The 26,299-nt window shown below is 46.9% G+C and overlaps 1 protein-coding gene across 1 annotated transcript in view; it reads right to left on the reverse strand.

Moving 5' to 3' along the window:
- Positions 1 to 26,299, reverse strand: part of LOC119453509 (serine/threonine-protein kinase SMG1-like) — a 143,147-nt gene that overhangs the window by 92,479 nt on the left and 24,369 nt on the right. Inside the window, 16 exon segments of the mRNA XM_049668204.1 lie at positions 217 to 351; positions 1,196 to 1,307; positions 3,926 to 4,246; positions 5,014 to 5,274; positions 5,813 to 6,127; positions 6,509 to 6,642; positions 7,939 to 8,026; positions 11,846 to 11,994; positions 15,105 to 15,348; positions 15,834 to 16,048; positions 16,912 to 17,071; positions 20,478 to 20,579; positions 22,040 to 22,139; positions 23,151 to 23,263; positions 25,028 to 25,165; positions 25,896 to 26,023. Coding sequence (XP_049524161.1) covers positions 217 to 351; positions 1,196 to 1,307; positions 3,926 to 4,246; positions 5,014 to 5,274; positions 5,813 to 6,127; positions 6,509 to 6,642; positions 7,939 to 8,026; positions 11,846 to 11,994; positions 15,105 to 15,348; positions 15,834 to 16,048; positions 16,912 to 17,071; positions 20,478 to 20,579; positions 22,040 to 22,139; positions 23,151 to 23,263; positions 25,028 to 25,165; positions 25,896 to 26,023 — 2,715 coding nt within the window.

Raw genomic sequence — 26,299 nt, forward strand, 5'->3', positions numbered from 1 at the left:
TCAACTTCTTGGTTCTGTGAAAAGACACAGAACACCTTTTACATGACAATATTTTAACAGCTTTCCAAAATCACATTACAGTAGAATCTCAGTGATATGATCATGCCTGACACAAATTTTTCAAAAGACCAGGCGCAATTCACGTTGGCTTACAGTAAACGTGCTAAATTTGGAACGCTACAATTCGCTTTTCACGTCATGGCGGATGATACGAACAATTGAGCCGCCGCATGATCCTCGGCGGAGCCGGCGATGAAGTCCCGGCGCGTCGGTAGTGCCACACACTGGCCGTTGTCGGCCGGCAGAGCAGCCACACCGACGTGTCAGTCGCATTCCTGTTGTCAGGGCAACCTACATCACTCCAACATGATAAAAAAAATTTTAATTCTTGGATTTTACGTGCTAAAACCACGATATGATTCAGAGGCATGCCGTAGTGGGGGACTTGAGATTAATTTCGACCACCTGGGGTTTTTTAACATGCGCCCAATGCACGGTACACAGGATCACTCTGACATGACTACAACATGACTCCACCCTCCTGTGCTCGCTGTTTGTGACAGGCACCTACCGAATGTTACACAAACCTCCTTGATTCATATGCCCGTTAAAATGCACACTACTGTGACAGGACCTGAACATGGACCTGAACATTAGTTCAAATTATCCATCAGTTCATAAAATGCGAGTTCAAAGCATTGGGATTGAACTGTACAAGTAGCAGCAAGAAAATTTCAGCAAAACTGCAGTATAACTTACGCGGAGGACATTGCACAGCTGTAAAAGGCGGCAAATGACGTAGAAAAGAGAAAGTGACACATCAAAGGCCCAAAGCACTTTTGCATCAATATGCACAACTTCGTTTGAACAGCAACGAGACTGCACACTGCGCTCGCAACACTCAAAGATTTTCAGTACTCACGGAAGCTTCTTTCGAACGTTGCACCAAAATATTCACTGCTAGGGCCATATCTTTGGTCAATCACTTACAGACATACTTTCACTTTTGTATCAGGTAATGTTCAGTGCAATGCCCCTCTGGATCGAACAGTATCCTGTTGACTTAAAGAAAGCTGTCCAGTGCGCACTGAAATTGATTATCTCCAAAATCGGTCGATAGGAAATACAACCCCTGGCATGTATAGACACAGGCTATTTTGTTTATGTAGTTTAAACACAGAAAATGACAACAGACCTGGACTCTCATGAGGATGCGCTTGGCAGCACTCTTCTCCTCATCTGTCAGTGAATCGGGAAGGAGGTATGCCAGGTCATTGTCCTTCGCCGAGATGTTCAGTTTGCCGTCACTGCAAGCAAAAGAAAGGCAAACAACGACCGGGCTTCAGCATGAGATTTCTGTCTTGCTTTGTTCACGTCATTTAGTGCCTAGACTTGAACAAGGATGCCACCACGCGAGACTGACCACTACTACAGAGCAGAGAGTTTCCTACAATAATTACCAAAGAGAAATCTGGCGCCGTGATCTTTCCGCCACCATGGGAACAATGGTTAGTACAAGGATTTGTCTTATTTTCGTGCTTGTGGATTCAGACTGTTCTTCTGGCTTTGTTTACTACGCTTTAGCTGCCCTTATTGACCTAAATTTCAAGGCACTTTATGCTTTTCTAAATGCAGAAGGCAATTAACAATCTGCAAACATGCATAATCATTATTAATTGCAGTGGTTCCGTCCGTCCAGATGGCCACATCGGAACGCACAGCGTCTCAACGCACAGGCTTGTCCGCGGGAAATTTTACCCTATTTATTCGACTATAAGGCGAAGTTTTTTTCCCAGAATCTTTAGCCTCAAAGTCAGCCCTCGCCATATAAGCGAATTTTCCCTTTAGGTGTGGCTTCACGGCAGTGCGAATTTCGCCGTGTAGTGTGGCTTCATGGCAGCGCAAATTTTGCCTTATAGTGTGGCTTTACGGCAGCGCGCGCCACGATGCCGTGAAGCCACACTATAAGGCGATATTTCTTTTTCTTGGGTCCTCCAACTGGCACTCTCGCCTTATAATCGAATAGATTTAGCTGCACATTAAAGAACCCCAGGTGGTCCAAATTTCCGGAGTCCCCCACTACGGCGTGCCTCATAATCAGATCGTGGTTTTGGCACGTAAAACCTCATAATTTTTATAATCGAATAAATACGGTATGTGGTGTAATGGTTTTAGTATTGGGCTTCTATAATAAAGGTCCTCTGTTTGAATCTGGCAGCTGGACAATTTTATTTACTTATTTACATTCATTTATAATGCAGTACTTTGTTGAAAATGACCAGTCTGCAAAGTCAAGTCACGAACCGAACCGAAAAACGAACCAAGATCGCCAATTTTTTTTTAAGTAGTCACCATTTTTTCCATGTAATTCTGATTCTGAAAATGTATGTTACATCATTGATTTCTGTTTAGAACCGGTTTCCATGTAGAACCCCGAGCAGCTAAGTTTGCTACCGCATAATGGTTCGTCTCCGTGACGATTAGGTCAATGATGCCCCAGTCAAAAAATACATGAAACCAGCCGAAAATGTCATTCTCGTCAGTAGGCTGCCACAAGATTCCGGGCACTGAAGGTGTTCAGTGTTCATGCGCTGTCACACACGTGCACTGCTCAGTGCGTCACCGTCATCGTCGTCGCTCTCGTCGACATCTGAAGAAACATCCACGCTAAAGACAACGTCCTAGTCACTGTCGGACACAAATTCCATGTCGTCAGTAACGCTGCTTTCTGTACTGCTCCAAGAAGCACCTCTTTTTCTTGGAGCATCGCTGCCACCAGCATTCTTCTTGCGAAGCGCCATTATGAAATGACTGTTGTCAGGCTTAAAACGCGCGAAAGGCATAAAATGCGGTTTTACACAGACAACTACCGCCCTATAAGGTTGAAAATTGCAAGCAAAGCAATTGACGACCGTGACACGTCTTTGGCGGTGGAAGGAGCGGAAAATCGGGCCGGACGAGTGTGACTCGTCGTTGGCGATATTGGTACAAACTCGTGTGACGAGTACAGCTCAGGGTTGGCGGCTCAAGGGTTAAAACCAGACGGAAAAAGTTAAGGCAAATCTCTGTACTAACCATCATTTCCACGCTGGCTCAAGTACCATGGTTGCAGCTTCTATAAACGCTAGTACCAGAGTGCTCTCTAGTAATTACTGTAGGAAACTATGCTACAGAGTTGATGAGATTTCATGACATACCAGTTCTGTATGCTTGTGCAAATATTCAATATTTTTAATACAGTATTTATTCAATTATAAAGCGGCTACAATTAAAAGGCGAGGGTGACGTTGGGGGACCCAAGAAATAGAATTTAAGTATGCACACTAATATAAGGCGACATAAAGTAGTCGACAAATTATTCAGACTCGGCGGCGATTGCCAGAAATACTGAATGATCGGAAGCCCGCGGAATAATCGGTGCGGGTTATACAATTTCACCTCGAAGTGTTACTTCCCAGCAGTGCAAATTTCGCCTCATGATGTGGCTTTACGGCAGCGTGCGCCGCGCTACGCTGAAGCCACACTAAGGCAACATTCGCGCTGCTGTGAAGTCGCACCTCAAAGCAAAATTCGCAAACCCGGTGATTCAAATTGGTGTCAGGTCCATTGAAGAGCAGCATAGACCAAGTGGCCCATACCCAGTGACCCAAGTTGGTTCCGATTGCTTTTTGAAGCCTGTTCCATCGGCACAGCAGCCCGATGGACTACCCATTGGACCATGGTCTACCGACTCCCAATTGACCCAAGTTGGCGGAGAAGTTGTTAGAGACACAGATAGACAGGCTAGTCAGCCCTCGGAAAGTGCATGAAGTGCCCCAAGAATGCTAATCACATTAATAATAATGCTAATCGCATTAAAGAGGGATGCCAGGCTTCCTTAGTAAGGAAAAGGCCACGGTGAAGACCAGACCGACAAGTGACCAACCTGGGTGCGTCGATGACCTTGCGCCCCCAACGGTAGCACCAGCCCGCGTAGGTGGCCCACGCCTTGGGCAGGGTCGGGCAAAGGGACAGGCTGTGCCGCAGCAGGGACCCCATAGACACCTCGGAAGTGCTCAGCAGGCCGTCCAGTGGCTGCAGCTGCGGAGGAGGCGCAGAGCAGTTGCGCTGCTGGCCAGACAGCGAGTAGCTGCACGAGAAGGCGGCCGCCAAGCCGTCGACGCGGCCATTGCGCAGCCCGTCCCCGAGCAGGGGCTCGACAGTTGGCGGCTCCGCTTGCAACCACTTGGCCAATGTCAGCAAGGACCTGGGTGCACCGAAAACACATGACGATCCGCATTCCGCACAGAACAGCAATGGCATGCTGAGAAACAGTTCAATGGTTCTCTATCAAAACAAAGCCATTACTTGTTTCCAGGGGCACAACACTGACAGAGAAGACGAATTAATGACAGTGATGCTAAAGAAGATATAAACAAAAAAAAGGAAGAAAAAAAATGGAGCGCTGCTGTTGGCAACAGACACACTCTGCTTTAACATTGTTAGAAAAAAATGTAAGGCATCAGGCCTTACATTTTCTGTAGTGCAACCAAGTTTGAGAAGTACGAAGATGTACGCTCCCAATATAGCGAAAGTGATTCGCATTGTGTTCAATCAAGCAGATCAAACAAAAATCCCAAATAAGAAGGCCCAAGAACTCCGACTTTCAGACTAACCAATAGTCTGAAACAGTTTTCGTGCATCAGAGAGTCTGAGCCCTGTTTTTACTTCTGTTTGTCCACACACCGAGCAAGACAAACCTTTTGATTTGTGATGCACTTCACAATGAACGATTATGTACCTAGCCAGTTTACCAATCACAAAATGACTGGGATACGTTCTCAGGTGCACAGGTAGCAAATATCCCACTAATTTAGTCATCAGTAAAAAAACCCAGGAATGCAACACACCTCCTAATCTTTATGTTTGGCACACGCTCCAATTACATTATAGCTCCCTTACTCTAGGACACACACGAAAGCGCTAACATCACAGACTAAGTAAGCCGAAAAATGAACCCCGCTCCAACTGTACCTGGCAACCAGCTCAGAGTCTTCAAGGCTAGTGGCATGTGTCCAGGCCACGCGTGCCATGATCCTTGCCGCCTCGGCCAGCTCTCCTCGGGCATGCAGCAGCTTGGCAGCCTCCCTCAGCACGGCCAGGGGGGCACCATCGTCGGCCAGCGTAGTCAGCGCGGAACCCTCTTCATCCCCACCGGCCTCCCGCAGGAGCCACCGTTCCGCCAATCGCAAGTTGTGCTGCTTGCGGGCCAGACGAGCTCCAGCCAGCAGGAACCTGCACCAAGCACAACCAAAAGCATGTAGCAAAAATCGAGAAATTCCATTTGCACAAAGTTGCTAGCAGGTATGAAAACCTTCGTTTAGACATACATAAACACCGTTTCACAATAGTGGCTTGTCGTGTTAAGGTGTTCTACTGCTAAGCACAAGGCTATGGGTCTGTCTCTCGGTCTCAGTGACTGCGCTCTGTAAATTCTGATTCTATTTAAATGAGCAGTAGTCAACTGCTTCATTGCCAATGGTTGACTGCTATTTACCAATTATAAATGGAACGAGTTACTTCACGGGAGCTGGTGCCTTATCTTCTCACTCAACATGTTAATCCTGTTTCCACGTTTATTCCGTCCCCTTAATTATGAAAACCCTGTTCTCGGTAAAAGTCACACTTTGGACACCTTCGAACACTAATTCATCCCTTTTAGATTGACTTGATACTTTCATTCAGTGTTCCTTGCTAGACGATCTATACCATATTATCCAGCCAAACATTTGACAACTACTGCTATTGTGCTACCAGCCGCATCACAACTCACCCTTCGATGGGCTCAGCGTGGCTCCAGGTGAGGGCCTCACTGATGGCGCTGCAGTCGTGCTGCGCGGGCGACAGGGGCTCGCCAATCACCGGCGGCACCCGGCGCACCAGGGCCAGCAAGGCGGGGTCCACCTGGGGCGGCCACTGGATGGTGCACAGCTGCAGCAGCGCGGCAGCGGATTCCTCCGACGCGTTGATGTCACGGCAGCAGCCGGGCATTGTCGCCCGGTGCTGGGCCAACAGCAGCTGCTGTTCGGCATCCCACGTGTCCTGCGGGCAGGCAGGGCTCTCAACGGGGTCTGTGCTCAGCAGCGACCTGCGAGTTCAACAACAGATCACCATCGTCACCAGTCCATCTAAAGGGGCACTGCAACGCAACGGTAAAAGCTCGCTCGGTAGCACTGATAGCATCATCACGACGCGGCAATTTCGCGCACTTCGTGCAATGGATTCAACGTTGATCTGCGACGCTGTGATTGCTTAAAAATTTAATGTGCAATGTATCTTTGCATAATATTGCAAGTACGCAAGTACACTGCAAAAAAAAAAGACATTGCATTTTAAACATCCATTTTCTTATCGCCTGATTATTACAACAGCCATGCAGAAGGTGCTGTTACGATGGAAACAACCCCACTGATACGACAAGCATATTGCATGGCAACTACACATGTCTAGTAAAGCTAATGGGAGCTACCTGATGTGCTGTGCAATGGAGGTCATGCGGCTGCTGAGCTTGTTGACGCAGCCATTGACAGGTGCGTGACGAGAATCCTCGGCCCACTTGAGCGCTTCGTCCCAGTCGGCTAATTTCATGTGGCAGTCCAGGATCTACAGAAATTTGACGGTGGCAGGATCACAAAAGCACAGCAAGCATTAGACAAATGTGACACAGTTCAGTTGCAACAAAGGCACTGTGACCATCAGAATGCGGATGCTGGTACTGAAATGGTATCCCTGATATATCAAATGTGTGGACCCGAAGCTACATTATAATGAATGCACAAAGGTGCCTCTACTACAGTGAAAGATTGCTAAGCAGAACTTTCTATTTGCAAGCCCCTACTGTATGTCCTCCTGAGAAATGGCTATCATGCCCCTACTTTCCTAGAGTGACAAAAGCGCAGCTCTGCAACTATCAAACACCTCTAGTCAACTTTCATGCCATCGATTTTCTTAAATTTTCTAGCTACAAGCATTTTCCTATTACACTATTCTACGACACCGAATCTAAAGGAAAATAATAATCTTCTGTGCTCAGTAATAACAGCAAGTTCACTCTCAAGCTATCAACATAAAGGTTGGAACCCAGTCACAGGTGCAGAGCCAACGATCTTCTCCCCTTACTTTAGGAATGGCATAAAACTTCAAGCAGGGAGCTACATGCAATGCAATATGGCCACATAACAATTTGCGTATGGCACTAACAGGAGAAGTAATGTTTTCAGAGGAAACAGTCATGTGCTACACATGTGCAAGCCTCTGATAAATGTAAAGCTACGAGTTATTTCAATAGTAACAGTCAGCCTGCTCTCCCATGCTATGATGTCATACATGCCAATCTGTGAACTTTAAAATTTGCATAAAATTTGTAAAATCTCATGGGCACAACACCGAGGTGAGTGGAAGGGGGGGGGGGGGGTTACCATGTATTCTTTTTTTTTTAACTTGGCCCATAGTACACATTTTTTAGAGTTACAACGTTGCACTTTATTAACAATCACCCTTCGACACAGTACACAAGCAGCAGCAAAGACTGGCGAGCAACAGATTGTTTTTAGATCGCAATGTCTTTCTCAGCGACCTTGTTGTGGCCGATTTTGGCTAATTCGGGAACTTGCCGGTATAAGTTTGCTTGAAGCCCTTGAAATACTTTCAACAAACTTTCTGAGATTGACGAGGAAAAAATTTTTGCTAACAGAATTTATTTTTCAAAGAACTTGACGCAACATTTGTAAAATCGTAAACTGTCCCCAAATTTGTAAACGTTACGGAAAATATAGGGGAGTTCGCAGACATGCAATCTATGTGTGTCACGTAGAGGAAAACGCTTTTGGCTGCGGCGAATGCACCGATTTGCCCTTGGCCAGAAAGCGCTATCAGGAAGGCACAGTGTTGAAGACTTGCCTGGTTGAGCAAGAACGGACGAGTCTCCTTCGACACCTGTGCCTCGTCCTTGAGGATAGCTGCGTACTCTTCAGCGGCAGACTCATATCTGGAGTGAAAGTGAAGGCGGCAAAGGTTTCTACAAAATACCACGGGCAAGACGGTTGTGGACAACGTACAGCGTCATGGATAACACGCATTTTTCTATATTTAGGACACCCTTACTATACACAGACCACACAGACCCAAAAGTGGCATTATATGCTTAATGGCTTACATTTTAATGCCATTCATGCACTGCCACATAGGTATACTTATTGTCATTGAGACCACTTGAGGTGTAGTGCGTCCTCACAATTAATTCAGCTGTCGAATGCTAACTCTCACTCCCAATGTTCGCAGCTATGGCTGTACAACACACATTTCTGAGGCGAGTAAAAGGACAGGAAAGAGGATAGCAGAGGGCCATTTACATATTACAAGAGCGTTCAGGTAAAAAGGTAGGGGAGTGCGAATACTCGAATATCACTGAATCAAATCGAATATTGGACGTTCAAATAATATAGAATATCTACTACAGTAAAACCTCGATAATTCGAAGGTCGCCGGACCGCGAAAATTCTTCGAATTAAGCGGATTTTCGAATTAACCGAAATGAATAATAAAAAAAGAAACAAGCAAGAACTTGCAGCAAAAAGAAATCACCTTTATTTTCCATGTCCGAGAAAAATTACTCAATGTAATTACCGATGCGGGATTACTTGGCGCGCTGGTTCACCGCCCCTAGTGCCATGTTCTCCAGCTGGCTCAAAAAACGTAGCATACAAATATCACCCGCACTGCACTCAACAAAGTTGCGGACGATGTTCACGGAATCGATAACTGCCGGGAAAGCGGGCGTGGTGGTGCTTGACTTCAAAAATGCACCGTCAGGGTTCCCATTGAGTTCATGCATTTTTGCACCTAATTTTTCGGACGAATTGAGACCCCAAAGTTCGATTTTGCGGACTAAATCGCTCTTTCCGAGCCGCGCTACCCAATCTTGGAGGCCGCCATGCTGGATTTTGCACTGGCTTGGATTCCAGTGGCTCGCTGTGTAGGCTCCAAGATTGGAATGCACGCTATCAATAGAGAGCTAGCGCAATCCTCCAGTCTCGGAGGCCATGCGCGCTCTTCCTTGGCTGACAAAACGCTCCAGAGTACTGCTCTTTTTCTTTTTTCTTAGTAATGCGCTCAGCACTATCGTTGTAACCATTTATTGTGGGATGTTTTTTTTATTGCGACACCAATTATATGGACACTTCAAGCGGATTTTCGCCGTCGGCGTCGCCGCCCTGAGGTTCCATACAAAGTCCAAGGGCAATAAAATCAGCGCCGCGCGCCCGCCGTATGTGCTCTTCTACTCTTCTAACTGCGTGCGTACTTAGTGCCGGAGCGGTTTCTCGCGCGCACCGTATCTTGAAAGCGATCTCCAGACGGCTCTGACCTTTTGAATGCGCTGTGCTCTCGCCGCTCAGTTTCCGTTGAAGCGATAGACCGCACGAACCTTCGCTCGCTGCGGCGGCTGCGCTCCTTCGTGCGCGCTGACACCACGCTTGTTAATTCAGTGTTTTTTTTCTTCTCAAGTTTCGGTTGCTATTTTGAACGTGGCGTGTACACTGAGCAGGTGTCTCGGAGACCCATGTCTCAGTGATCGGCGCTACCTCCTGTACCTTCGTGAGAGCTAAGCGGTGCGAAGCTCGTTTCTTGGATCTCCATGGCGAACTGCGTTGGCGGGGATCGCCAACGCAGTGACGTTCGTGTCGACTGTACACGGAGACGTCATTGTTGCGCAAATCCAAGCAGGTCGATCCCCTCCAAGCGTAGTATGAGGCAGGGCATTATTAGAGATTTTTTTAAGCCGTACTAATAACTTTTTTTTTTTCGGCCGAACGAGTTTTCCGGACTATTTTTCAGTCCCCTCGAGCTCGGAAAATCGGTTGGCGACTGTACGGAGCGCCCTAACCTAACCGCCGCACGTTGCTACTAGCCGGAAACTTCGAATTATCCGGTAGAATTTGCATTGAGAATGACGGGACCACTCAATTTCTTCGAATTAACTGAAATTTCGAATTAACCGAGTTCGAATTATCGAGGTTTTACTGTATTTGAATATTCAGCGTATTTGGTGAAGCACCGGGAGTGGTCGGTGCGCAGCATTTTTATGGCGTGCAGTCTCGGTCGGTACAAGGCTGGTCGGTTGTCAGGACCCATTGAAACAATAACGCAATGTGAAAAGAGGGAATGGCGACAAAAGAAGAGCAAATTTTGAAAAGCGCAAAAGCATTTGCGAAGATCGGGCCAATTAGCCGCCGCACAGCACACAGGTCGTATCGGATACACGTGTTCCGTATTCACACACATATATTCATGCAGTTCGGAGTTTCGTGTCCACACGGGAGTGCACAGACGAACTTCGCAGACATGCATGTAGACCGAAACGTCGCTTTCAGCTGTCAGTCCGGCCATTAGGCCTAATAGGCGTTACTTTGTCGGGCTAAAGTTACAGTTTGGAACCGAATCAATGCAGATCTATTCGCAGCAGCTACACGATACTCAGAAAGCGGAAAAATTGCCTCGCCAATGAAAGCGGTGAATGTATGGAATGGGACCAACGTTGTTCCCAGCCGCCAGCTTTGTGACACACTGTACGGCGGCCTCCCGTTCTAGATGCCGTTCGCATACGTATATCAGTATTTTTTTTGTAGCTTTGAGCAACCCCTCACAAGACTACTTTAGATTTACACTGCAGCTGCGTAAGTGTGACGGGACTAGTGCGCCAAGATACCGTATTTTCCCGCGTATAGCCCGCACCAAAATTGCAAAAATTTTAGTGTAAAATAGAGGTGCAGATTATACGCAAGGTTTTTCCTTTAGTGCAGCTTTACGGCAATGAGCGTTGTGCCGTGAAACCCCTACTGCAGTAATAGTGACTAAGCCTCTCTTACCTCACTGATACTGCTCGTTTTACATACACAGCCCAATAATGTAACAACTGGAGAAAAAATACTGGGCAAGTCAGCTAGAGTTTCTCGCAAGAAAAAAGCGTCATTTAAGAGTGAGGAGCGTGAATGCCAAAATTCTGCTCCCTACGATGATGATGGCTCTGAGGGGAATTTCCTTTTAAATGGGGCTGTGGCTTTTGCCATCAAACTCTAGTCTACTGTTTAGGTGTTCTAAATTTTTAGCGAGATAGCATTAAGGGCGCTGTGTCACAAAAAATCCGCCGTCAGGGTCGGTGTCGGCGCGGGCTCACCGGTGTCGGTGGCGGAAATAATAATCCCGAACCACATCATCCCGACCCACCCCGTACGGGCAGGCCCTTCGCATGCCACACAAGGTGTTGGTGAACAAAAATTGAATTTCTCAAAGTAAAATCCGTCAGAAAAAATGGTAAAGTACGACTTGACCACAACCTACAGACGTGATAGCGTCGGATTGTAATTTGAATATACGAGAAAAAAGCCTGGTAAGCAGCCAGGGATCTTTGAATGCTATCGTGTTCCACTCTTAAAGGCGAAGCTTGCGTCCTCCAAATTTTTAATTTAAAATGTTTTTAATTTCTGCTTTTTGCTGTATATTAATTCTTGTATTCTGCCGTTATACAAGAATGGTAGGCGGCGACGCCACGCAGGAAGTCAAAGAAGTGCTTGGACAATTTGCTCCCTCATGTGTGCCGTTCTGCTTGAGCAGAAGCTTTGGTGCAGCCTTTCCTTTATCAAATGCATACGCGAGGCAATACGCGAGGAAACTAGGAATTTTTTTTTTTTTTTTCAGTGGGCTGAAAGTGGGGGTGTGGATTATATGCAGGGGCGGGTTATGCACGCGAAAATACGGGAGATAAATCAAATCCGGATGCCCGAGAAATCCAGCCAGAGGCGACCCCTACCTGCCAGCAGCATGAGCAGCAGCCGCTCGCAGCCAAGGCATGCGCTGTCCGAGGATCTCTTTGCCCCAGGCGTACAGGCCCCAGATGGCTTCGGGGCAGTGCAGCTGCACCAGTGAGGTGGCTGTTTCACGCACCACCGCTCCCAAGCCCTGCAAGAAGGACAACAAAAGAAAACAGGAGCTTTGGTCTCAGGTTATCTCACATAGACGATTTTATTTTCGATTCATGGGCCCCAACTTGGGCTATTACACAAACAATTCATCAGTTTTGTATCAAGCGGCGTCAAATGAACTCGCAGCTACCAAATGTTAAATGCAATTTGTTGCCCTCCAGTCTGATTGTTTTTGCCCTGTATGCATGCTACGCAAACTTCCGCTGTCATGTTCCTTATATAATGATATATCGTAACAAACTCTGAAAAAAAATGTGAACTAGTTTGACTTTAACTGAGGCAATACTTTTCAGTGCAGAGTCATTTTTGTATGGGAAAGCTTGAAATGCTCATGCATGTAGAGAGCAGCACTGTCTTTTTATATTCTCGCCTCCTGTCACTTTTCTTTCTTCTTTTTACATTGCACTGCCGCGACGGATTTTGTTTGCAAGGGTCCTGCGGAATATATCGTAGAAAATGTTCCCAATGGGCTGCTTCAAGGCACATAGGTGTAGGAACACGCACACCAATGACCTACAAATATCAACTGCAAATAAAAATAAAAACACCCCTAAAGTGGGCACATAGTGCAATCTATTGACATTTTTAAAGTTCTCCAGCACACATATTGGCTGCCACAATATCCACGAATAGCCTTTTAAAAGCAATAACACCTCCTCTACAGTGAATCACCACGTTCGGCATTAAGGCCCTCAGGCCTGCCAGTTCGCCGACTTTGGCAGTCAATGGGTTAGCATGGTCATAAAGGATTGAGCCATCCTAAAAACTGACTGCAGTACCGTCCATTTGGTTGTCAAAATAGTCTATATAAGGTTGATTAAAACGAATTAACTGAGTTTTCAAATAAACCGAGATCAAATTATCAAGGTCTAGCTCTAAAACCATCAGATCTGCTCTTCCGATTGGGCAGTTGTAAGGAAGGTCGCCACTAACAACAAATAATGTGCCAGCGGTTGAGTACGCATACAGTGCAGTCCACTTATAACGATATCGAGAAAAACGAGAAATCCGATCGTTATAACCGATTATCGCTATATCCGGACTGCGAAAAAAAAAAAAAAATGCCGAATATACCTTTGCAGTCCCGAAACCGAAACTGACACTTGCGATAAAAAATCGATGTTGTAGAAAGTAGGCCGTGAAAAATGAAACTTTTATTTATACCTCTAAATAGCGTCTCAATCGTTAGGTACGCTGAAATAAAGATCTGCACTTGCTTTCGCGGAAGTTTCGGAGTCACAACCGCCGTGTGCATCGCGTCCATCTGCTGCGCGAACACTGGCGGCTGTAATTTAGCGCGCATGAATTCAATGAGCGACTCGATCGACGATGTTGCACTTTGGTCCGGGGTCGGTGTCAAAGGCGGGCAATTGTCAGTCTCGTTGTCACTGCTGCTGCTGTTGTCATCGCCTCCGTCGCACAACGCCGCCGTCTGTCGCGACGATCACCCCGTCGGAGTTCTCTTCACAGAACGAGGCAGCACTATTCTCACTCAGAAGCTCTTCCATCGAAGCACCACCTATTTCATCGTCAGTAGCGACGTGCTCCCAGAGATCGGACACCACCGTGTTGGTTTCGCCCATGGGGTTTTCGTCGTGGCGCACGAAGCCCGCCTTTTCCGTTGATCGGCATGGACACTGCTTCTAGCCTTCATGATCGTGGCGCTCCCGGTTTTCATAATCGTCATATCATCCACTGCGCGAGCTCGTACTTCAAGTCTTGCAAAATTTGCAGCTTCGTCTCGAGAGACGCAGCTTTGCGCTTTGACGGCGCACCTCCGGCTGCTTCCGCGGTGCATAGGCCGTGCAGGCGCCGCTTGCTTATCGCTTTCTCCCCCCTCTTGCAAAATTAGTTTCGTCTCAAGGGGCGCACCTGCCGCTGCTTCCGTTGAGAGAGAGCGCGTCAGTGAGCGCAGGCGCCCCTCGCCAGAGGAGGCGTTGCCTTCGCTTGTCGCCTTTCTTCCGCCCTCTGCTCGCGCGACCGCCGGGGACGTGGGGGTGAAGCAGCTGGCGCCATCTTGTGCACGCTGCACCAACTTGCGATGCTCTCCGCGGCTTTCGCAATCGGCGCGCAGGCGGGATGCGCTGCGCGGTAATGGCGGCAGATACGAACTCGCGCAGGCAAATTTTTCGCCCCGTCTCGGTTAAGGGCAACGTAGGAACGCAATTTTCACGATTATTCTGCATGAAAAGCACTGCCCAGAAGCAAAATTTCAATCGTTATATCCGATATACGGTGAATAATATATCGTTATATACGTTTTTTTTTTCTCATAGCCCCAATGCATAAGTTGATACTCTTAGGTCGACTCATCGTTATTACCGATATATCGTTATATGTGGTATCGTTATATGTGGACTGCACTGTATTACAAGTACAGTCGAACCTGGATATATATCGAACCCACATATATCGAACAACTGTAACATCCCCTTCAAATTATTATTATTTATTTGTTATTTTATAAATTGAATTACCTATATATGTATCGAACTATTTCCAGATCCTCTTTGAGTTCGACTGTGTTTTTGAAGTTACCCCGCGCACACCTATACTAAAAAATGTGCAACAGGACATTACTGTAGGCTTCTTTTTGATCAGACATCTTCCTTTACCACACTCCTTGCAACACACTAGTAAAGAGAATACAGAACTGCAGCACAAATTGCACAAACCACAAGACCTCACAGCAGCAGTACAGTGGAACCGCGGAGAATGCAACAAAAGAGCAAAAAGCTTAAATTGAGAAGGAATTGCACCGACTATATTCACGGCAATGGCTGCTTTGTTGACTTCCAGAGTGATGATGATAGCGCACATTAGGTATTGGTTTCAGTTTTACTAGCTAAGTAACATAAATGGAATGAGGATTTCGTTCTTATGCAAGTTTGGCACAGGCACGGCTAAATTCTTCACTAAAATGCAGTTCGGGGTTCAAATGGCGCACAGGACTGCTCGGTTCTGCTGCACTGCCAAGTCTCCCGGTGTTACACTGATCTAGTCAGCCCCATCACAGAGGGCAGCGTGAAATAACGGAACATACAGTAGACTCCGAGTGCAAGTGCCTGGACCACAGCCCCGTCTCACCTGGGGCACAGTGGCAGCCAGGGCCCCCGTGTGCCGCAGGGCCTCGGCAGGGCGGCCCGCACGCAGGGCGAGACGCACGGCCCGGGGTCGCACCCGGGCCAGCCACTCGAGGCAGGTGGCCCGGTTGGTGCGGAAGAAGGTGCGCACCGCCTTGGGGGCCGCAGGCAGGCTGCCCGCGCTGCCCTCGTACGCATTGTACATGCACTTGTCCAGCTGCTCCAGGAAGTCCAGAAGGAGCTGCGCCCTGCGCACACGGACATACGGAGGACTTGCATCACATTCAGAACACACGCACAACAGCCCTGTGGGTGCCACGACGACAGTAATCATCGCTGCATTCCCGCTGTACTTGGGTTCAAGTGGAATGCCAAGGAGAATGTTATTGTGCATTTTTTCGTAGAATGGAAAACACAGGAGGTTCAGATTGCATCTCCTCAACCCTACTCCTATTGTAAAATTCTTTTATTCTCACTTCCCTGCCTTTGAGCCCGAGGGTCAAGCGGATGCGTCATGGCACGATCGCACCGTACTTATTACCATAGTTGCCGTTCGGCCTGCCAAGATCCGTACTACGATGAGAGCGGTAGCACAGTGTCACGGAGTCAGTCTACTGTGTTTCCCAGTGAACGATCTGGAACACACGTGCATAGTTCTTGCCCGCTGAGCATGGCTGCTTGAACCCACTGAAAGAGAACTCACTGACCAAGCACCACCGCACCCACCACCCACCTCTTGAGCGAAGGGATGCCCGTGGGTGGGGGCTCCGCCAGCAGGGCCTTGAGGGCTCCTTCGACCGAGGTGAACGTCTCCTGGGGCTTGCCCAGTGCTGTGCGCAGCTTCTGCTGCACGCATGTCTGCGCACACTCCCACAGGGCCCAGCACCAGAGGGCGCCTGCGTGACGACCCGATGCCAGGCCAGCCGGTGCCAGGCGCTCCAGGCGCAGCTGCACAGGACAGAGCAGGACTCGAATTCACACACTAAGCTTTATAAAGGGACACTAAAGAGAAACACTAATTCATTTCACAGACTCATAACACTTTCACAACTATTTTCGTTAATTTCACAATAGAAGGTCAATTACTAGAAAGAAAATGTAGGCCAAAATTCCATTTTATTAAGTTTCACATAGAAATCCCAGCGCCGACACGTAAGTGTGACATCACAAATTTCAGTGCATTTTTCAAACTTGGGCTGTTGCAACTCACTAATCAGTTTGTGAAACATGCCATGTTCAGCATCTGGCTCTTTTTGGACCCCCCGCAATGTAGTCCATCTTTACCAACAAGAATTTAACTAGGCTCGAGCAGGCACCGTCAAAATCTACGACGTCAAGGTGAGCTGGTGCACAAACTTCAACAGTGCGTTGCCAGCTGTCTTGCATTTTTATGTTGTTTATGGCTTATGACGCCTACTCTTGCGGTAACAGTGGCCTTCTTGGTATTGTACAAGGGTAATTCATAAATGAAGCTCAAATTATTGTTTTCCTTTACCGTCATTTTAATGTGCACCTAAATCTCAAAAGTACGCAACCATTTTCGCTCCAACGAAATTTGATTGTCATGGCACGCAATTGAACACGTGAACTTATGCGCAACAGCAGAACGCGATTTCCACCAAGTCATCGCAGCAGGCGTCAGTATTTTATTTAAGCAACAATTAGTCTGGCCAATACAGCTCCTTCCATAGGATGGAGGAACGTAACAGATGACACCCTAACCGCATATTTATTGCAGCTCCCATAAACATCCACAAAACAGCTGCGTGCCCTCACCAGCAGCACCATGGATACAATAGTGGCTAGCCTACCTCACAGGCATCAATATTGCCCCCACCAGGCGGCGGTAGCAGCAAGGCAGACATGACTGTGCGGAAGCCCTGCACGGTCAGGGTGGTGCCAGGAGCGGATAAGATGGCCGTGCGCTGCAACGCCTGCTCCTGCAGCTCCGGGGAACTTAGCAGCGCCTCACTGCAAAGTGGGACGGCACTTTGTAGGATACAACAGACATTGCTTATGTAGTACAACTAAACAATGCCTCACACGAAAGGCAATATATCCCACACGTAGGCACAAATCACATCCCCAATGCCATCTCTTGCTTGTAATTTGTATAGTTGAGAGTTCAATGGGAACCCCTTTTGGCATGAAAAATTAGCAGTGGCTTAGCTCGGCTATGCCAGGATATACGTAGTGTGAGCTAAGTCGGCCACATCGTTCAGAACCGGAAGACCTGGTGGCATGGGCGGGTAACGATACCCATTGGTAACGCTAAAGAGTGGAATCTTCAGGTTTAACGAGAAAGTTCTTGCACATTGTACAAACCCGCGCAACGGTTTCACCCCACTCAGGCGGCGCCGCTAAAGTCAATGTTTCACGCATGGCACTACGTACGGCGTCAAGTCTTTCATGTGCCACAGTCTTTTACACACATCGCACACATATCCAAATGGATTGTTTACGAAGTCCGTCTCGAAAGTCCGAGTCGCACTGGTGCTTTCGCTAAGTTTCACCGTACAGTCAGTCCATCGGCGAGCCTTGACGTCATCGACGGCGTCTTGTTGTTGCTGCTGCTGAGATGGCCGGGCACGTCGCTCAGCCTCCTGGCGACGCCGCTTTGCTAGACGTTCCTCTCTTTGCACCAGTGTCTCTGCAGCACGTTTAGCCTACTTCTGTTCATTCTTCCTACGCTCAACCGCTAATTGCCAGGCAACTACTTCGGGATTCGATGAGTTAAGCTTCTCCGCTCGTCTGCGCCGCTGAGCAGCAATTTCGCTCTCCTTCTCCATGGCTATACCACACTGGCAAACGCCCAGTGCAAACGCTAGGCAAACGCCCGGCTCGCTAGCTGTGCGCTGTGTGACGTCACTGATCCTCGTGCATGCGCAGCACGGCTCGGCAAATAGGAAACGGGGAAATATCTCGTGTCAGTTCATTTTCAAACTGCCATTATCGAGATATTTTCGTGCAAAATGAAAGTTCAACGTTTCTTACAACTCCAGCAGCAATGAAAAAGTTTTTTATAGGCTCTTGCTCATTGTTGTGTTCAGTCTACATAAAATGCTGTGGAGGTTAAGGCCGCGGTAGCATTTCGTGTTTGCCCATCATGCATCAGTGCGACACGAACTGCGAGATGCTGGCAGTCTATGCTGTGTTGTGCAAATTCAGCTTGACGCTTTCTGTGTACATGCGAGCTTTTGCAGTAAACAAACTGCAAAAGCTTTTGTACAAACATTTTGCAGTAAAATCGGGGTGGGAGCTATATGCGAATTTTGACGTGGGGTTTGGCTTCACGGAAGTGTGAATTGCATTTCAAGGAGTGGTTTTACGGCAGCGCAAGGCATGCTGCCGTGAAGCCACCGTTAGGGCAAAGTTTTCCATCATCAGTGTCGCCGAAGAGGTGGTGCAAGAGCAGCTGGCTGAAGATATGACGTAGATGATTCATCCATCCCTGAATGGAGACTGTTTTTTTCAAATATTCAGCCGCTCTATGCAGTTATCTTCGTGGCTTAGACGCGCAAGCTTTTTTTTTTCTTTCCAGGGTGTTGTAATTGGGGGTGCAGCTTACACACGGAAAAATATGTTTATTCATTCATTTCAAAAACAAAAAATATGGAATATTCGCACTAGCCTAGCAAAAATGAATGACACTGATATATAATCGTTACATTATCCAAGCCTAGGACATGTCTGCAGCATTTCTACTTACAAAACAGGAAGAGCAACTGACTCCTGTTTTGATGGCAATAGTCAATAAAATGAACTCGCCACCATTTCTTTGTCCCTCTGTCAAATGAAATTACTTTTATTTTTTCAACTAGCATGAATTTTTGATGAATGAAGGGTGCAAAATTTTTGCTGTGCAATAGATCATTGTCATTTCATAGCCACACCTTAACGAAATTTTCATTAGTGCTTTAACTATATTCTTATCTGAATACATTCCAAAAATGCCCCAGTAGATTTGCTATTACGGGTACATTACAAAAATGCAATTACATTAGTTATTTATTCAAGAACTTCAACACCCAACTTTGCATAATTACATCTATTTTTGTGGTCGTGAAAATAGGGTACCGTATTTACTCGATTCTAACGCGCCCTCGATTGTTACGCACACCCATTTTCCTGTGACCAAAAAAAAAAAAAAAATCGTTTACACTACCATGCACCCTCATGCTTTCATACAGAAATACCAATTTCTCTCGTTTGGAAAACAACGATTTACACCCGATGAACTAAAGTTGAGATGAATAAAAAATGTCGCAGTTTCGCCTTAAAGGCGAAGCATCGATTGCGATACGATACGAATTAGTAGACTGCTATACTAAGTAAGAATAGCAGTTTTATCGGCCGTATAAACTTGCAAACATTCAGCTTACTAAATAAATTAACAAGCACGGTGTCATGCTGCACACAAGGAAACATGAACACATCTCCCTTGTTGACCGCGGAAACTCGCTGTCAAAACGCTGGACTGACGAAGCGCGGCGAGCGAATTGACCTTCGTGCTAGCATGCCTCTCGCTTCAACGCGACCTATAAGCGGCGAAAACACAGCGCGCGGCAGACTTTCCCCGTCGCAGATCGCTTTCACGATAGTGACAAGGCGATCGTATCGCCAAAGTGGATCGTCGCAGAATATGTCCTGCTTCGAGTCCACTGAAACCCTTCCATGTTGCTTTGCTGGCGAAAATCCTCTCCTTCTGTTTGCGCCAGTCCCGAACGCAAGTTTCGGATCCTCCGAACGTCTGTGATGCAGCCCGATTTCCGTCTGTCTCCGAACACATGATCACTTTCCTTTTATAAATGCAGCATCATGATGAACTCGGCACTTCATCCTGATAGAGCAGACACAGAAAACGGGAAGACAGATGGTAGACTAATGCCTAAGCACGTGTAGTGCAGCACATGGAGGAAGCTACGGCAGCTAGGCTAGAGTGTAGCTAGGCTCAACGCGCGTGCGAGGCGGCCATTTTGAAATTCCGACGGCTATATGGTAACGCAGATTTAGGGTTGTACTCGATTCTAAGGCGCATGCAATTTTTGGACCTGTTTTATCGGAAAAAAAGTGCGCGTTAGATTCGAGTAAATACGAGTACATTTAACAATAATGAACTATTATGCTAGCAATGCCAAGATGTTGCAGCAGTGTCTGGTAAGCTACAGGCATGGCATATGTTATTTTCAGATGAAATTGACCCGACACGTGAGGACGGGTGTACAATTGGCCAGAAAACATAGGAACTGCAAATAGTAAGTGCACAACGCACAGAACTCCTTTGCGATTAGGGAAAACATTGCAGGTTCAGAACGAAAGCCAACAACTACCCACCCTCATAGCACTACCGGCAGAACTTGTGAGGAGAGCAACAAACCTTGTGAGGAGGTCAACGGGCAGCAGGGTCATGAGGGCAATGAACTTTGACCTTTCGCTTGGGACAGCGCTGCCAGCCTTCACCACACACAGGTTGTAGCATCTGCACACGAAATCATCAATTCATAAAGAACACCGCGCAAGGAGAATGAGAGCCCATAAATACCCTATGGTGCGGCATGGAAGATTTTCATTTTTTCAGAACGAGAATCCCAAATTAGGGGCGCTGACCCCTCTATACAGGGATTCTATAGAGACTACAGAGGCTGCAGACTGATTTCATCACATTCAGAGCAAGTGCAGAATGGTCCTGCCAGCACCACGACGACAGTAGTCCTCGTAGCTTTCCCACTGTACTTGTCTTCAAGGCAACATTGAGGGGAATGCCCACGACAATTCCATTTGTGGATTTTTCCAGTCAATTTAGGGGGAAGTTCGGGAGCTCTCTTCATCCCCACTACTTCGATAGAAGCTTTTCCTATCTCACGGTCTTTAATCTTGACGGCTTAGCAGGTTTAATATTGTGCTGTCAGGATGGAAGTGTGCGCACATGTCCCCCCTTAAAATACTCGTTCATTCACTATTCCTCCTCATAATAAAGTTTTTCCATCCATCCATCCATTCACTATTCGTCCTCCGCCGACGCATCAGCTCCCACGTATTCCTGCGACCCCTGGCAACATCTTTCAGATCCTCTACAACTAGCACGAGCCCTGCGCTTGCGGTCCTTGTCACCACCCCACAGTCCTTAAAGTACAATCTTGTACAAACACTACGCACCATAGTAGCCCTTAAGCCCACTAAATGATTACTGCTACTGAGATGATTTGCGGCGGCAGGTGGCATACTGAAACTCCGCATGAAATTGATGCATTAAAGTCCATTGAGCTACAATTGAAGCTTCAAAGTCCATTGAGCTGCAATTCAAGCTTCAACATTGACTTCAACATCGACTCGGGAGCCTCTTACTAATCGCATGGAGCCAAAGACCTAAGGGCACCATTTTGCACACATGACTCGCGCAAGGTCTGTGATGTGGAAGTGCCTTAGGTGCTTCAAGCAATCGAACTACCTCCGCAAGCACACCTTCACTCAAACAAAAGGCGATATCGTTCTTTAAGGCAAGAAGAAAACAATTTCACAATGGCGAGAAGCTTCAGTGCATAGGAAAACAGCAACCAGGCACGAGAAGTATGCCACTTGAAACACTGTGCCTCAGTGCGTAAACAAACAATGCGCGGCGAAGGCAACTAGCCTACGTGATCTACAACATGTTTGTGCCCTGGTTTGGAAACTCGTCAGCTGGCCAGCTTTTGATAAACACCGGCAGCAATGAGACAATATTGACATTGGGAGCGAGAAAGCCTGGCATTTCCTGCGCAAAGTAGCGGTGAAGGCAGAAATGCATTTCCGAATGCCTTTCTTTCTTTCTCCCCATCTCCATGGACTGACTAATATTTGAAGTTGACTTATATGCAGCAATACATGGGAGCAACAATTAATGCCATCTTTGAGTGAGTGGCTTTCACAATTGGCTACTGCCGCCATGCAATGCCTGCCCACCTCTGGAGAATCTCTCTGGGAAGCAGGGTGCTGACGGTGTCGACAACCCGCTGAAGGATTTGGCAAGCCCTCAAGGTTGCCTCTGTGTCATTGGTGTAGCCTGCAAAAAGGAAAAAAATTTTTAAAAATAAGAAGAAACATACAAGAGATGAGATTCATGAGATTCATGACCATTGACCATTAAAGAAACTGAGGCACGGAGGCCGCTGCCAACCCCCATACTTACTCCATTCTAACACGCAATTATCTCAGGAAAAATTCAGTAAAATATGAAAAACATGCTAAAAACAAGAATAAAACTAAAACTACAATCATCATCATCAGCCTGTATTTATGTCCACTGTGGGACGAAGGCCTCTCCCTGCGATCTCCAATTACCCCTGTCTTGCGCTAGCCGATTCCAACCTGCGCCTGCAAATTTCATTATTTCATCACCCCACCTAGTTTTGCTGCCGTCCGCGACTGCGCTTCCCTTTTCTTGGTATCCATTCTGTGATTCTAATGGTCCACCGGTTATCCATCCTACACATTACATGGCCTGCCCAGCTCCATTTTCTTCTCTTAATGTCAATCAGAATATCGGCTATCCCCGTTTGCTCTCTGATCCATACAATAGGGGGCGTCCAATTAGGAGGCGTCCAAATCCTACTCCCCCTATCTTGAACCCCACCTTCTTATCTTGAAGGCCGTGCTTTGCTGTACTGCAGATGAACAAAAGCTTCTGCGAGTGCCAGAAGTTTGTCATCACCGGACACCACCTGCAGCTGATGTCACCTCCAGTAACCTCAGAGCAATGAAAACTGACCTCAAAGGTCATGCTTTTCCATACTGCTGCCGCTGGAACTTTGTCATGGCTGCTAAAAATCATTGTCATCCAATGCAATCCAAATCGCTGCCTCTCTCTCTTACCATTAAGACATGGTGAGGGCACAATCAAGAGTATCGCATTTTGCATTTCTTGAAGTACAAAAATAGGGGAGCACATTAAACTCAAGGGCACTGCACTTTCCATTTGTAGCTGTGAAAAATCAGGCTACAATCGAGTGCCCGTTGCGATGGAGTTGATACGGTATTTAATCAGGTTACCCACAGAGAGGGAAAGGGCACCCACCGCAGTCGATGGTAGCATCGATGAGGCCGAGGAACTCGGTCGAGTGTGCCAGGTGGGGCATGTGGAGTTGCAGGCACTCGACCAGCTGCAGGGACCAGTGCTGGCACAGGCGCCTGCTTGCGACATACGCGGAGGAGGAAAAGACAAATAAATACAGCGGGAATTCATTAATTCAAACTCCAAGGGAAGCAGAAAATTAATAGAATAAAACGGAGTTAAAATTACAGCCCCTCCAGATATTGTGATCGATAATCTGCATGGTACGGCATGCAGTAGTGTCGCTGACAGTAGGCCACTTGGCAGGAGCCGCTTGAATGTCTAAATACGTTGAACTCGCAAGAAAATTGGTGCATTTATTCCACAAGCTGCAAGAAAAGCTTGAGTTATGCGCTGCTGCACGCACATATGCCTGCATGCTGTTGCTACAGAGAGATGAAAGTACAATCGATGCATGCAGTAAATCTCTATCTTATGCAGGGTGTGTTCAGATAAGTTTGGCCGGGCATGTCCGGGGACCACCTTTAATTTTAATCTAAATTTTACTTTGCTGCCCGAGTGCCAAGGACAAAGAAACTGAACCTTACTCTTGCTTCAAAAATACGTCAAAAACCAAATTGTCTTCGGGGAAAAGAATTTAAAAGCGCCTGGTCAGTCAGAAGCACTTGTTTGCATATTTTGCCGAACCTGCATTTTGCTTATAGCTCCCAAAAAACAAGTGCTGTGGCGACAGCTCTAAAATATTTATTGACACTAAGTCAATAGCATTGGTTATAATTACTACGGAGTATCACCACTATGATTTGGAGGGGAAAAAAATGCGAAAATGGAACCCTGCACAATATTGGCCAAATTCAATATATATATTTTTTCTTCTCTGCATCTAAAGACCACTGCTTCCAGATTTGGTCAGCCTGTTGGCAAAAAAGTCATTGATATTTTAAGGAAATATCTTTGCTCTCGTCAGCACTAAAGATCCACAAGAAGCGCTCAAGTTTGGACACCTTAGTAAATTAACAGTAATATAATATTTTTTAATGATAATTTTCAATTCCATTAAAATTTCTGAAATCATGTCTATCGTCTTGAACTACCGTATTTATTCGATTATAAGGTGGTCATGATGTGAGGGCGGAGTTCGGGAACCCAAGAAAGAAAGCTTAAGTTATGCACACTAATATAAGGCCACATAGAGTAGCTGACAGATTATTTAGACTTGGCAGGGATTGCTTGAAATGCTGAATTACTAACACAGCAAGAACACAAAATGGCAACCTTGAAATAGAGGGAGAAGGAGCTCCACTACGCAGAGTGCGAGTTATCTGTAAATTTTGCTTTTAGGTGTGGCTACACGGCATAGCGGCGTGCGCTGCCGTAAAACCACACTGCAAGGAGAAATTTGCAATGCCGTGAAGCTACACTTAAAGGCAAAATTCGCGTATAAGGTGGGGGGCCGAATTTGAGGCTAAGAATTTTGGGAAAAAAGCATCGCCTTATATTTGAATAAATACGATAGTTTAGAGCGCTCGCTCTTGATATCGGGCCTTTAAGAGCATATCCTGTGAGCGGTTGATAAGAAACAGAGTGGAGAGAATGCAAGAACAATTTTCTTAGCCAAACTTCATCAATGAGGGAGCACACAGTGGAACTGCAGTGTACGCCAGTGACCCAACACCACACTAGGGAAAGCATTGCGAACGGGAAACGAGGAAGGAATACTCTATGCAGTATTGTTGCAAAGCAAAGCAAAGCAAAGTGCACTAGCTCAAAGTGACACTGATTCTGTCCACGTGACAGGCATTCAAGACAGACTTGGTTGCTGCTTCATAGAGCAAGTCCTCGAACAAGGAGCTGAGAACAATGGCATGGCAGACACTTACCTGACATCGTCAGGCACAGTGGTCGATGTGAGAACACTGGCCAGGAGGGTGAGTATTCGTGAGAGGTACACGCTCCGTGGCACACCCAGGTCATCACCATGGATCAGAAGAGTGCTGGATGATATGAAGTGGCCGTGCCTACACACACAAAGGTCAGGAAATTCAGTTTCATGCGAGGTGCAAAGCAGGCACTCACAAACCCTTTGTGACGTTACACAAAGTACGAGAAGAATAAGGGGAACTGAGGGGCTCTTGGACCTCCTCGTTCCTATCACTCAATGCACAGAGAGATGCCTTGGCTGTGGCAGCAATGATGCCTTCTGGTAGCATGCAAGGTTTCAATGGCCAGTTTGCCTACTCCTAAGCTCACGCACTACATGACACCTGTGGTTGAAAGGATGTTCTACATCCACAACCACAGCAGCACTGGCTAACACACGTAAGGCTAGATCTGGTACACAGATGCATAAATACAAAAGAGAGTGGACAGGAGGATAGCAACCACTGTAGCTCAATTGGTAAGTGCATCGCACACATTATGCAGATTTGGATGCGGTTCTCATGTGTAGGAAGTTGTCCACTTTCATTTTCTTTTTTTGCATTATTTCTACATTTCAAGTGAACAATACAATGAACTTCCCCTAAGCTTTCACTGGCGTTATCACGTGTTGGTCTCCCATGGAAGTAACTATGAGTATGATGTTAATGGAGCTGTCTTCTGGGACGAGACACCTTTTGGTAACCCATGCCATGAGTGCAGCTCGAAATTCGCAACGAGTGTGAACACAGACACCAAATGAGAACAGCAAAGCCGGAACAGGGTGTGAAGAAAGGTCTAGAGCTTTGCAGTGTGCAAGGAAGACATTACCTCTGGCTATGCGAGTGCAGCAGGTACAGCATGGCATACTGGGTGCTGGGCGACCCGTGCCAGCCGTCACTGATGGGTGTCAGGTACTCGAGCAGGAGGTCGAAGAAGGCCGGCTTCAGGGCCCACATCTGGGAGGGGGGGAAGAAGCAATCACAAGCTGAGGTCAATGGTCTGGTATGGACAAACACATGTTCAGTAACTCCATGCGAACTTCCAGAAGGGATGAAGAAGGATACTTTACTAGGACTGCAGCTTGTGCTTGCAATGGTTTCACTTAACTGAATCTGCTTTGAAAATGAAATTTGCGCCCAGTACAAAAGCGAACCAAGTTAAGCCATATTCCAGACTGTGTAAAATGGCCGACTGAAATCGCAGTGATTCTGAACAGTACAGATGAGGCTCAA

This window comes from Dermacentor silvarum, chromosome 5, assembly GCF_013339745.2.
Source record: "Dermacentor silvarum isolate Dsil-2018 chromosome 5, BIME_Dsil_1.4, whole genome shotgun sequence".
In the NCBI taxonomy this organism is placed as follows: domain Eukaryota; kingdom Metazoa; phylum Arthropoda; class Arachnida; order Ixodida; family Ixodidae; genus Dermacentor; species Dermacentor silvarum.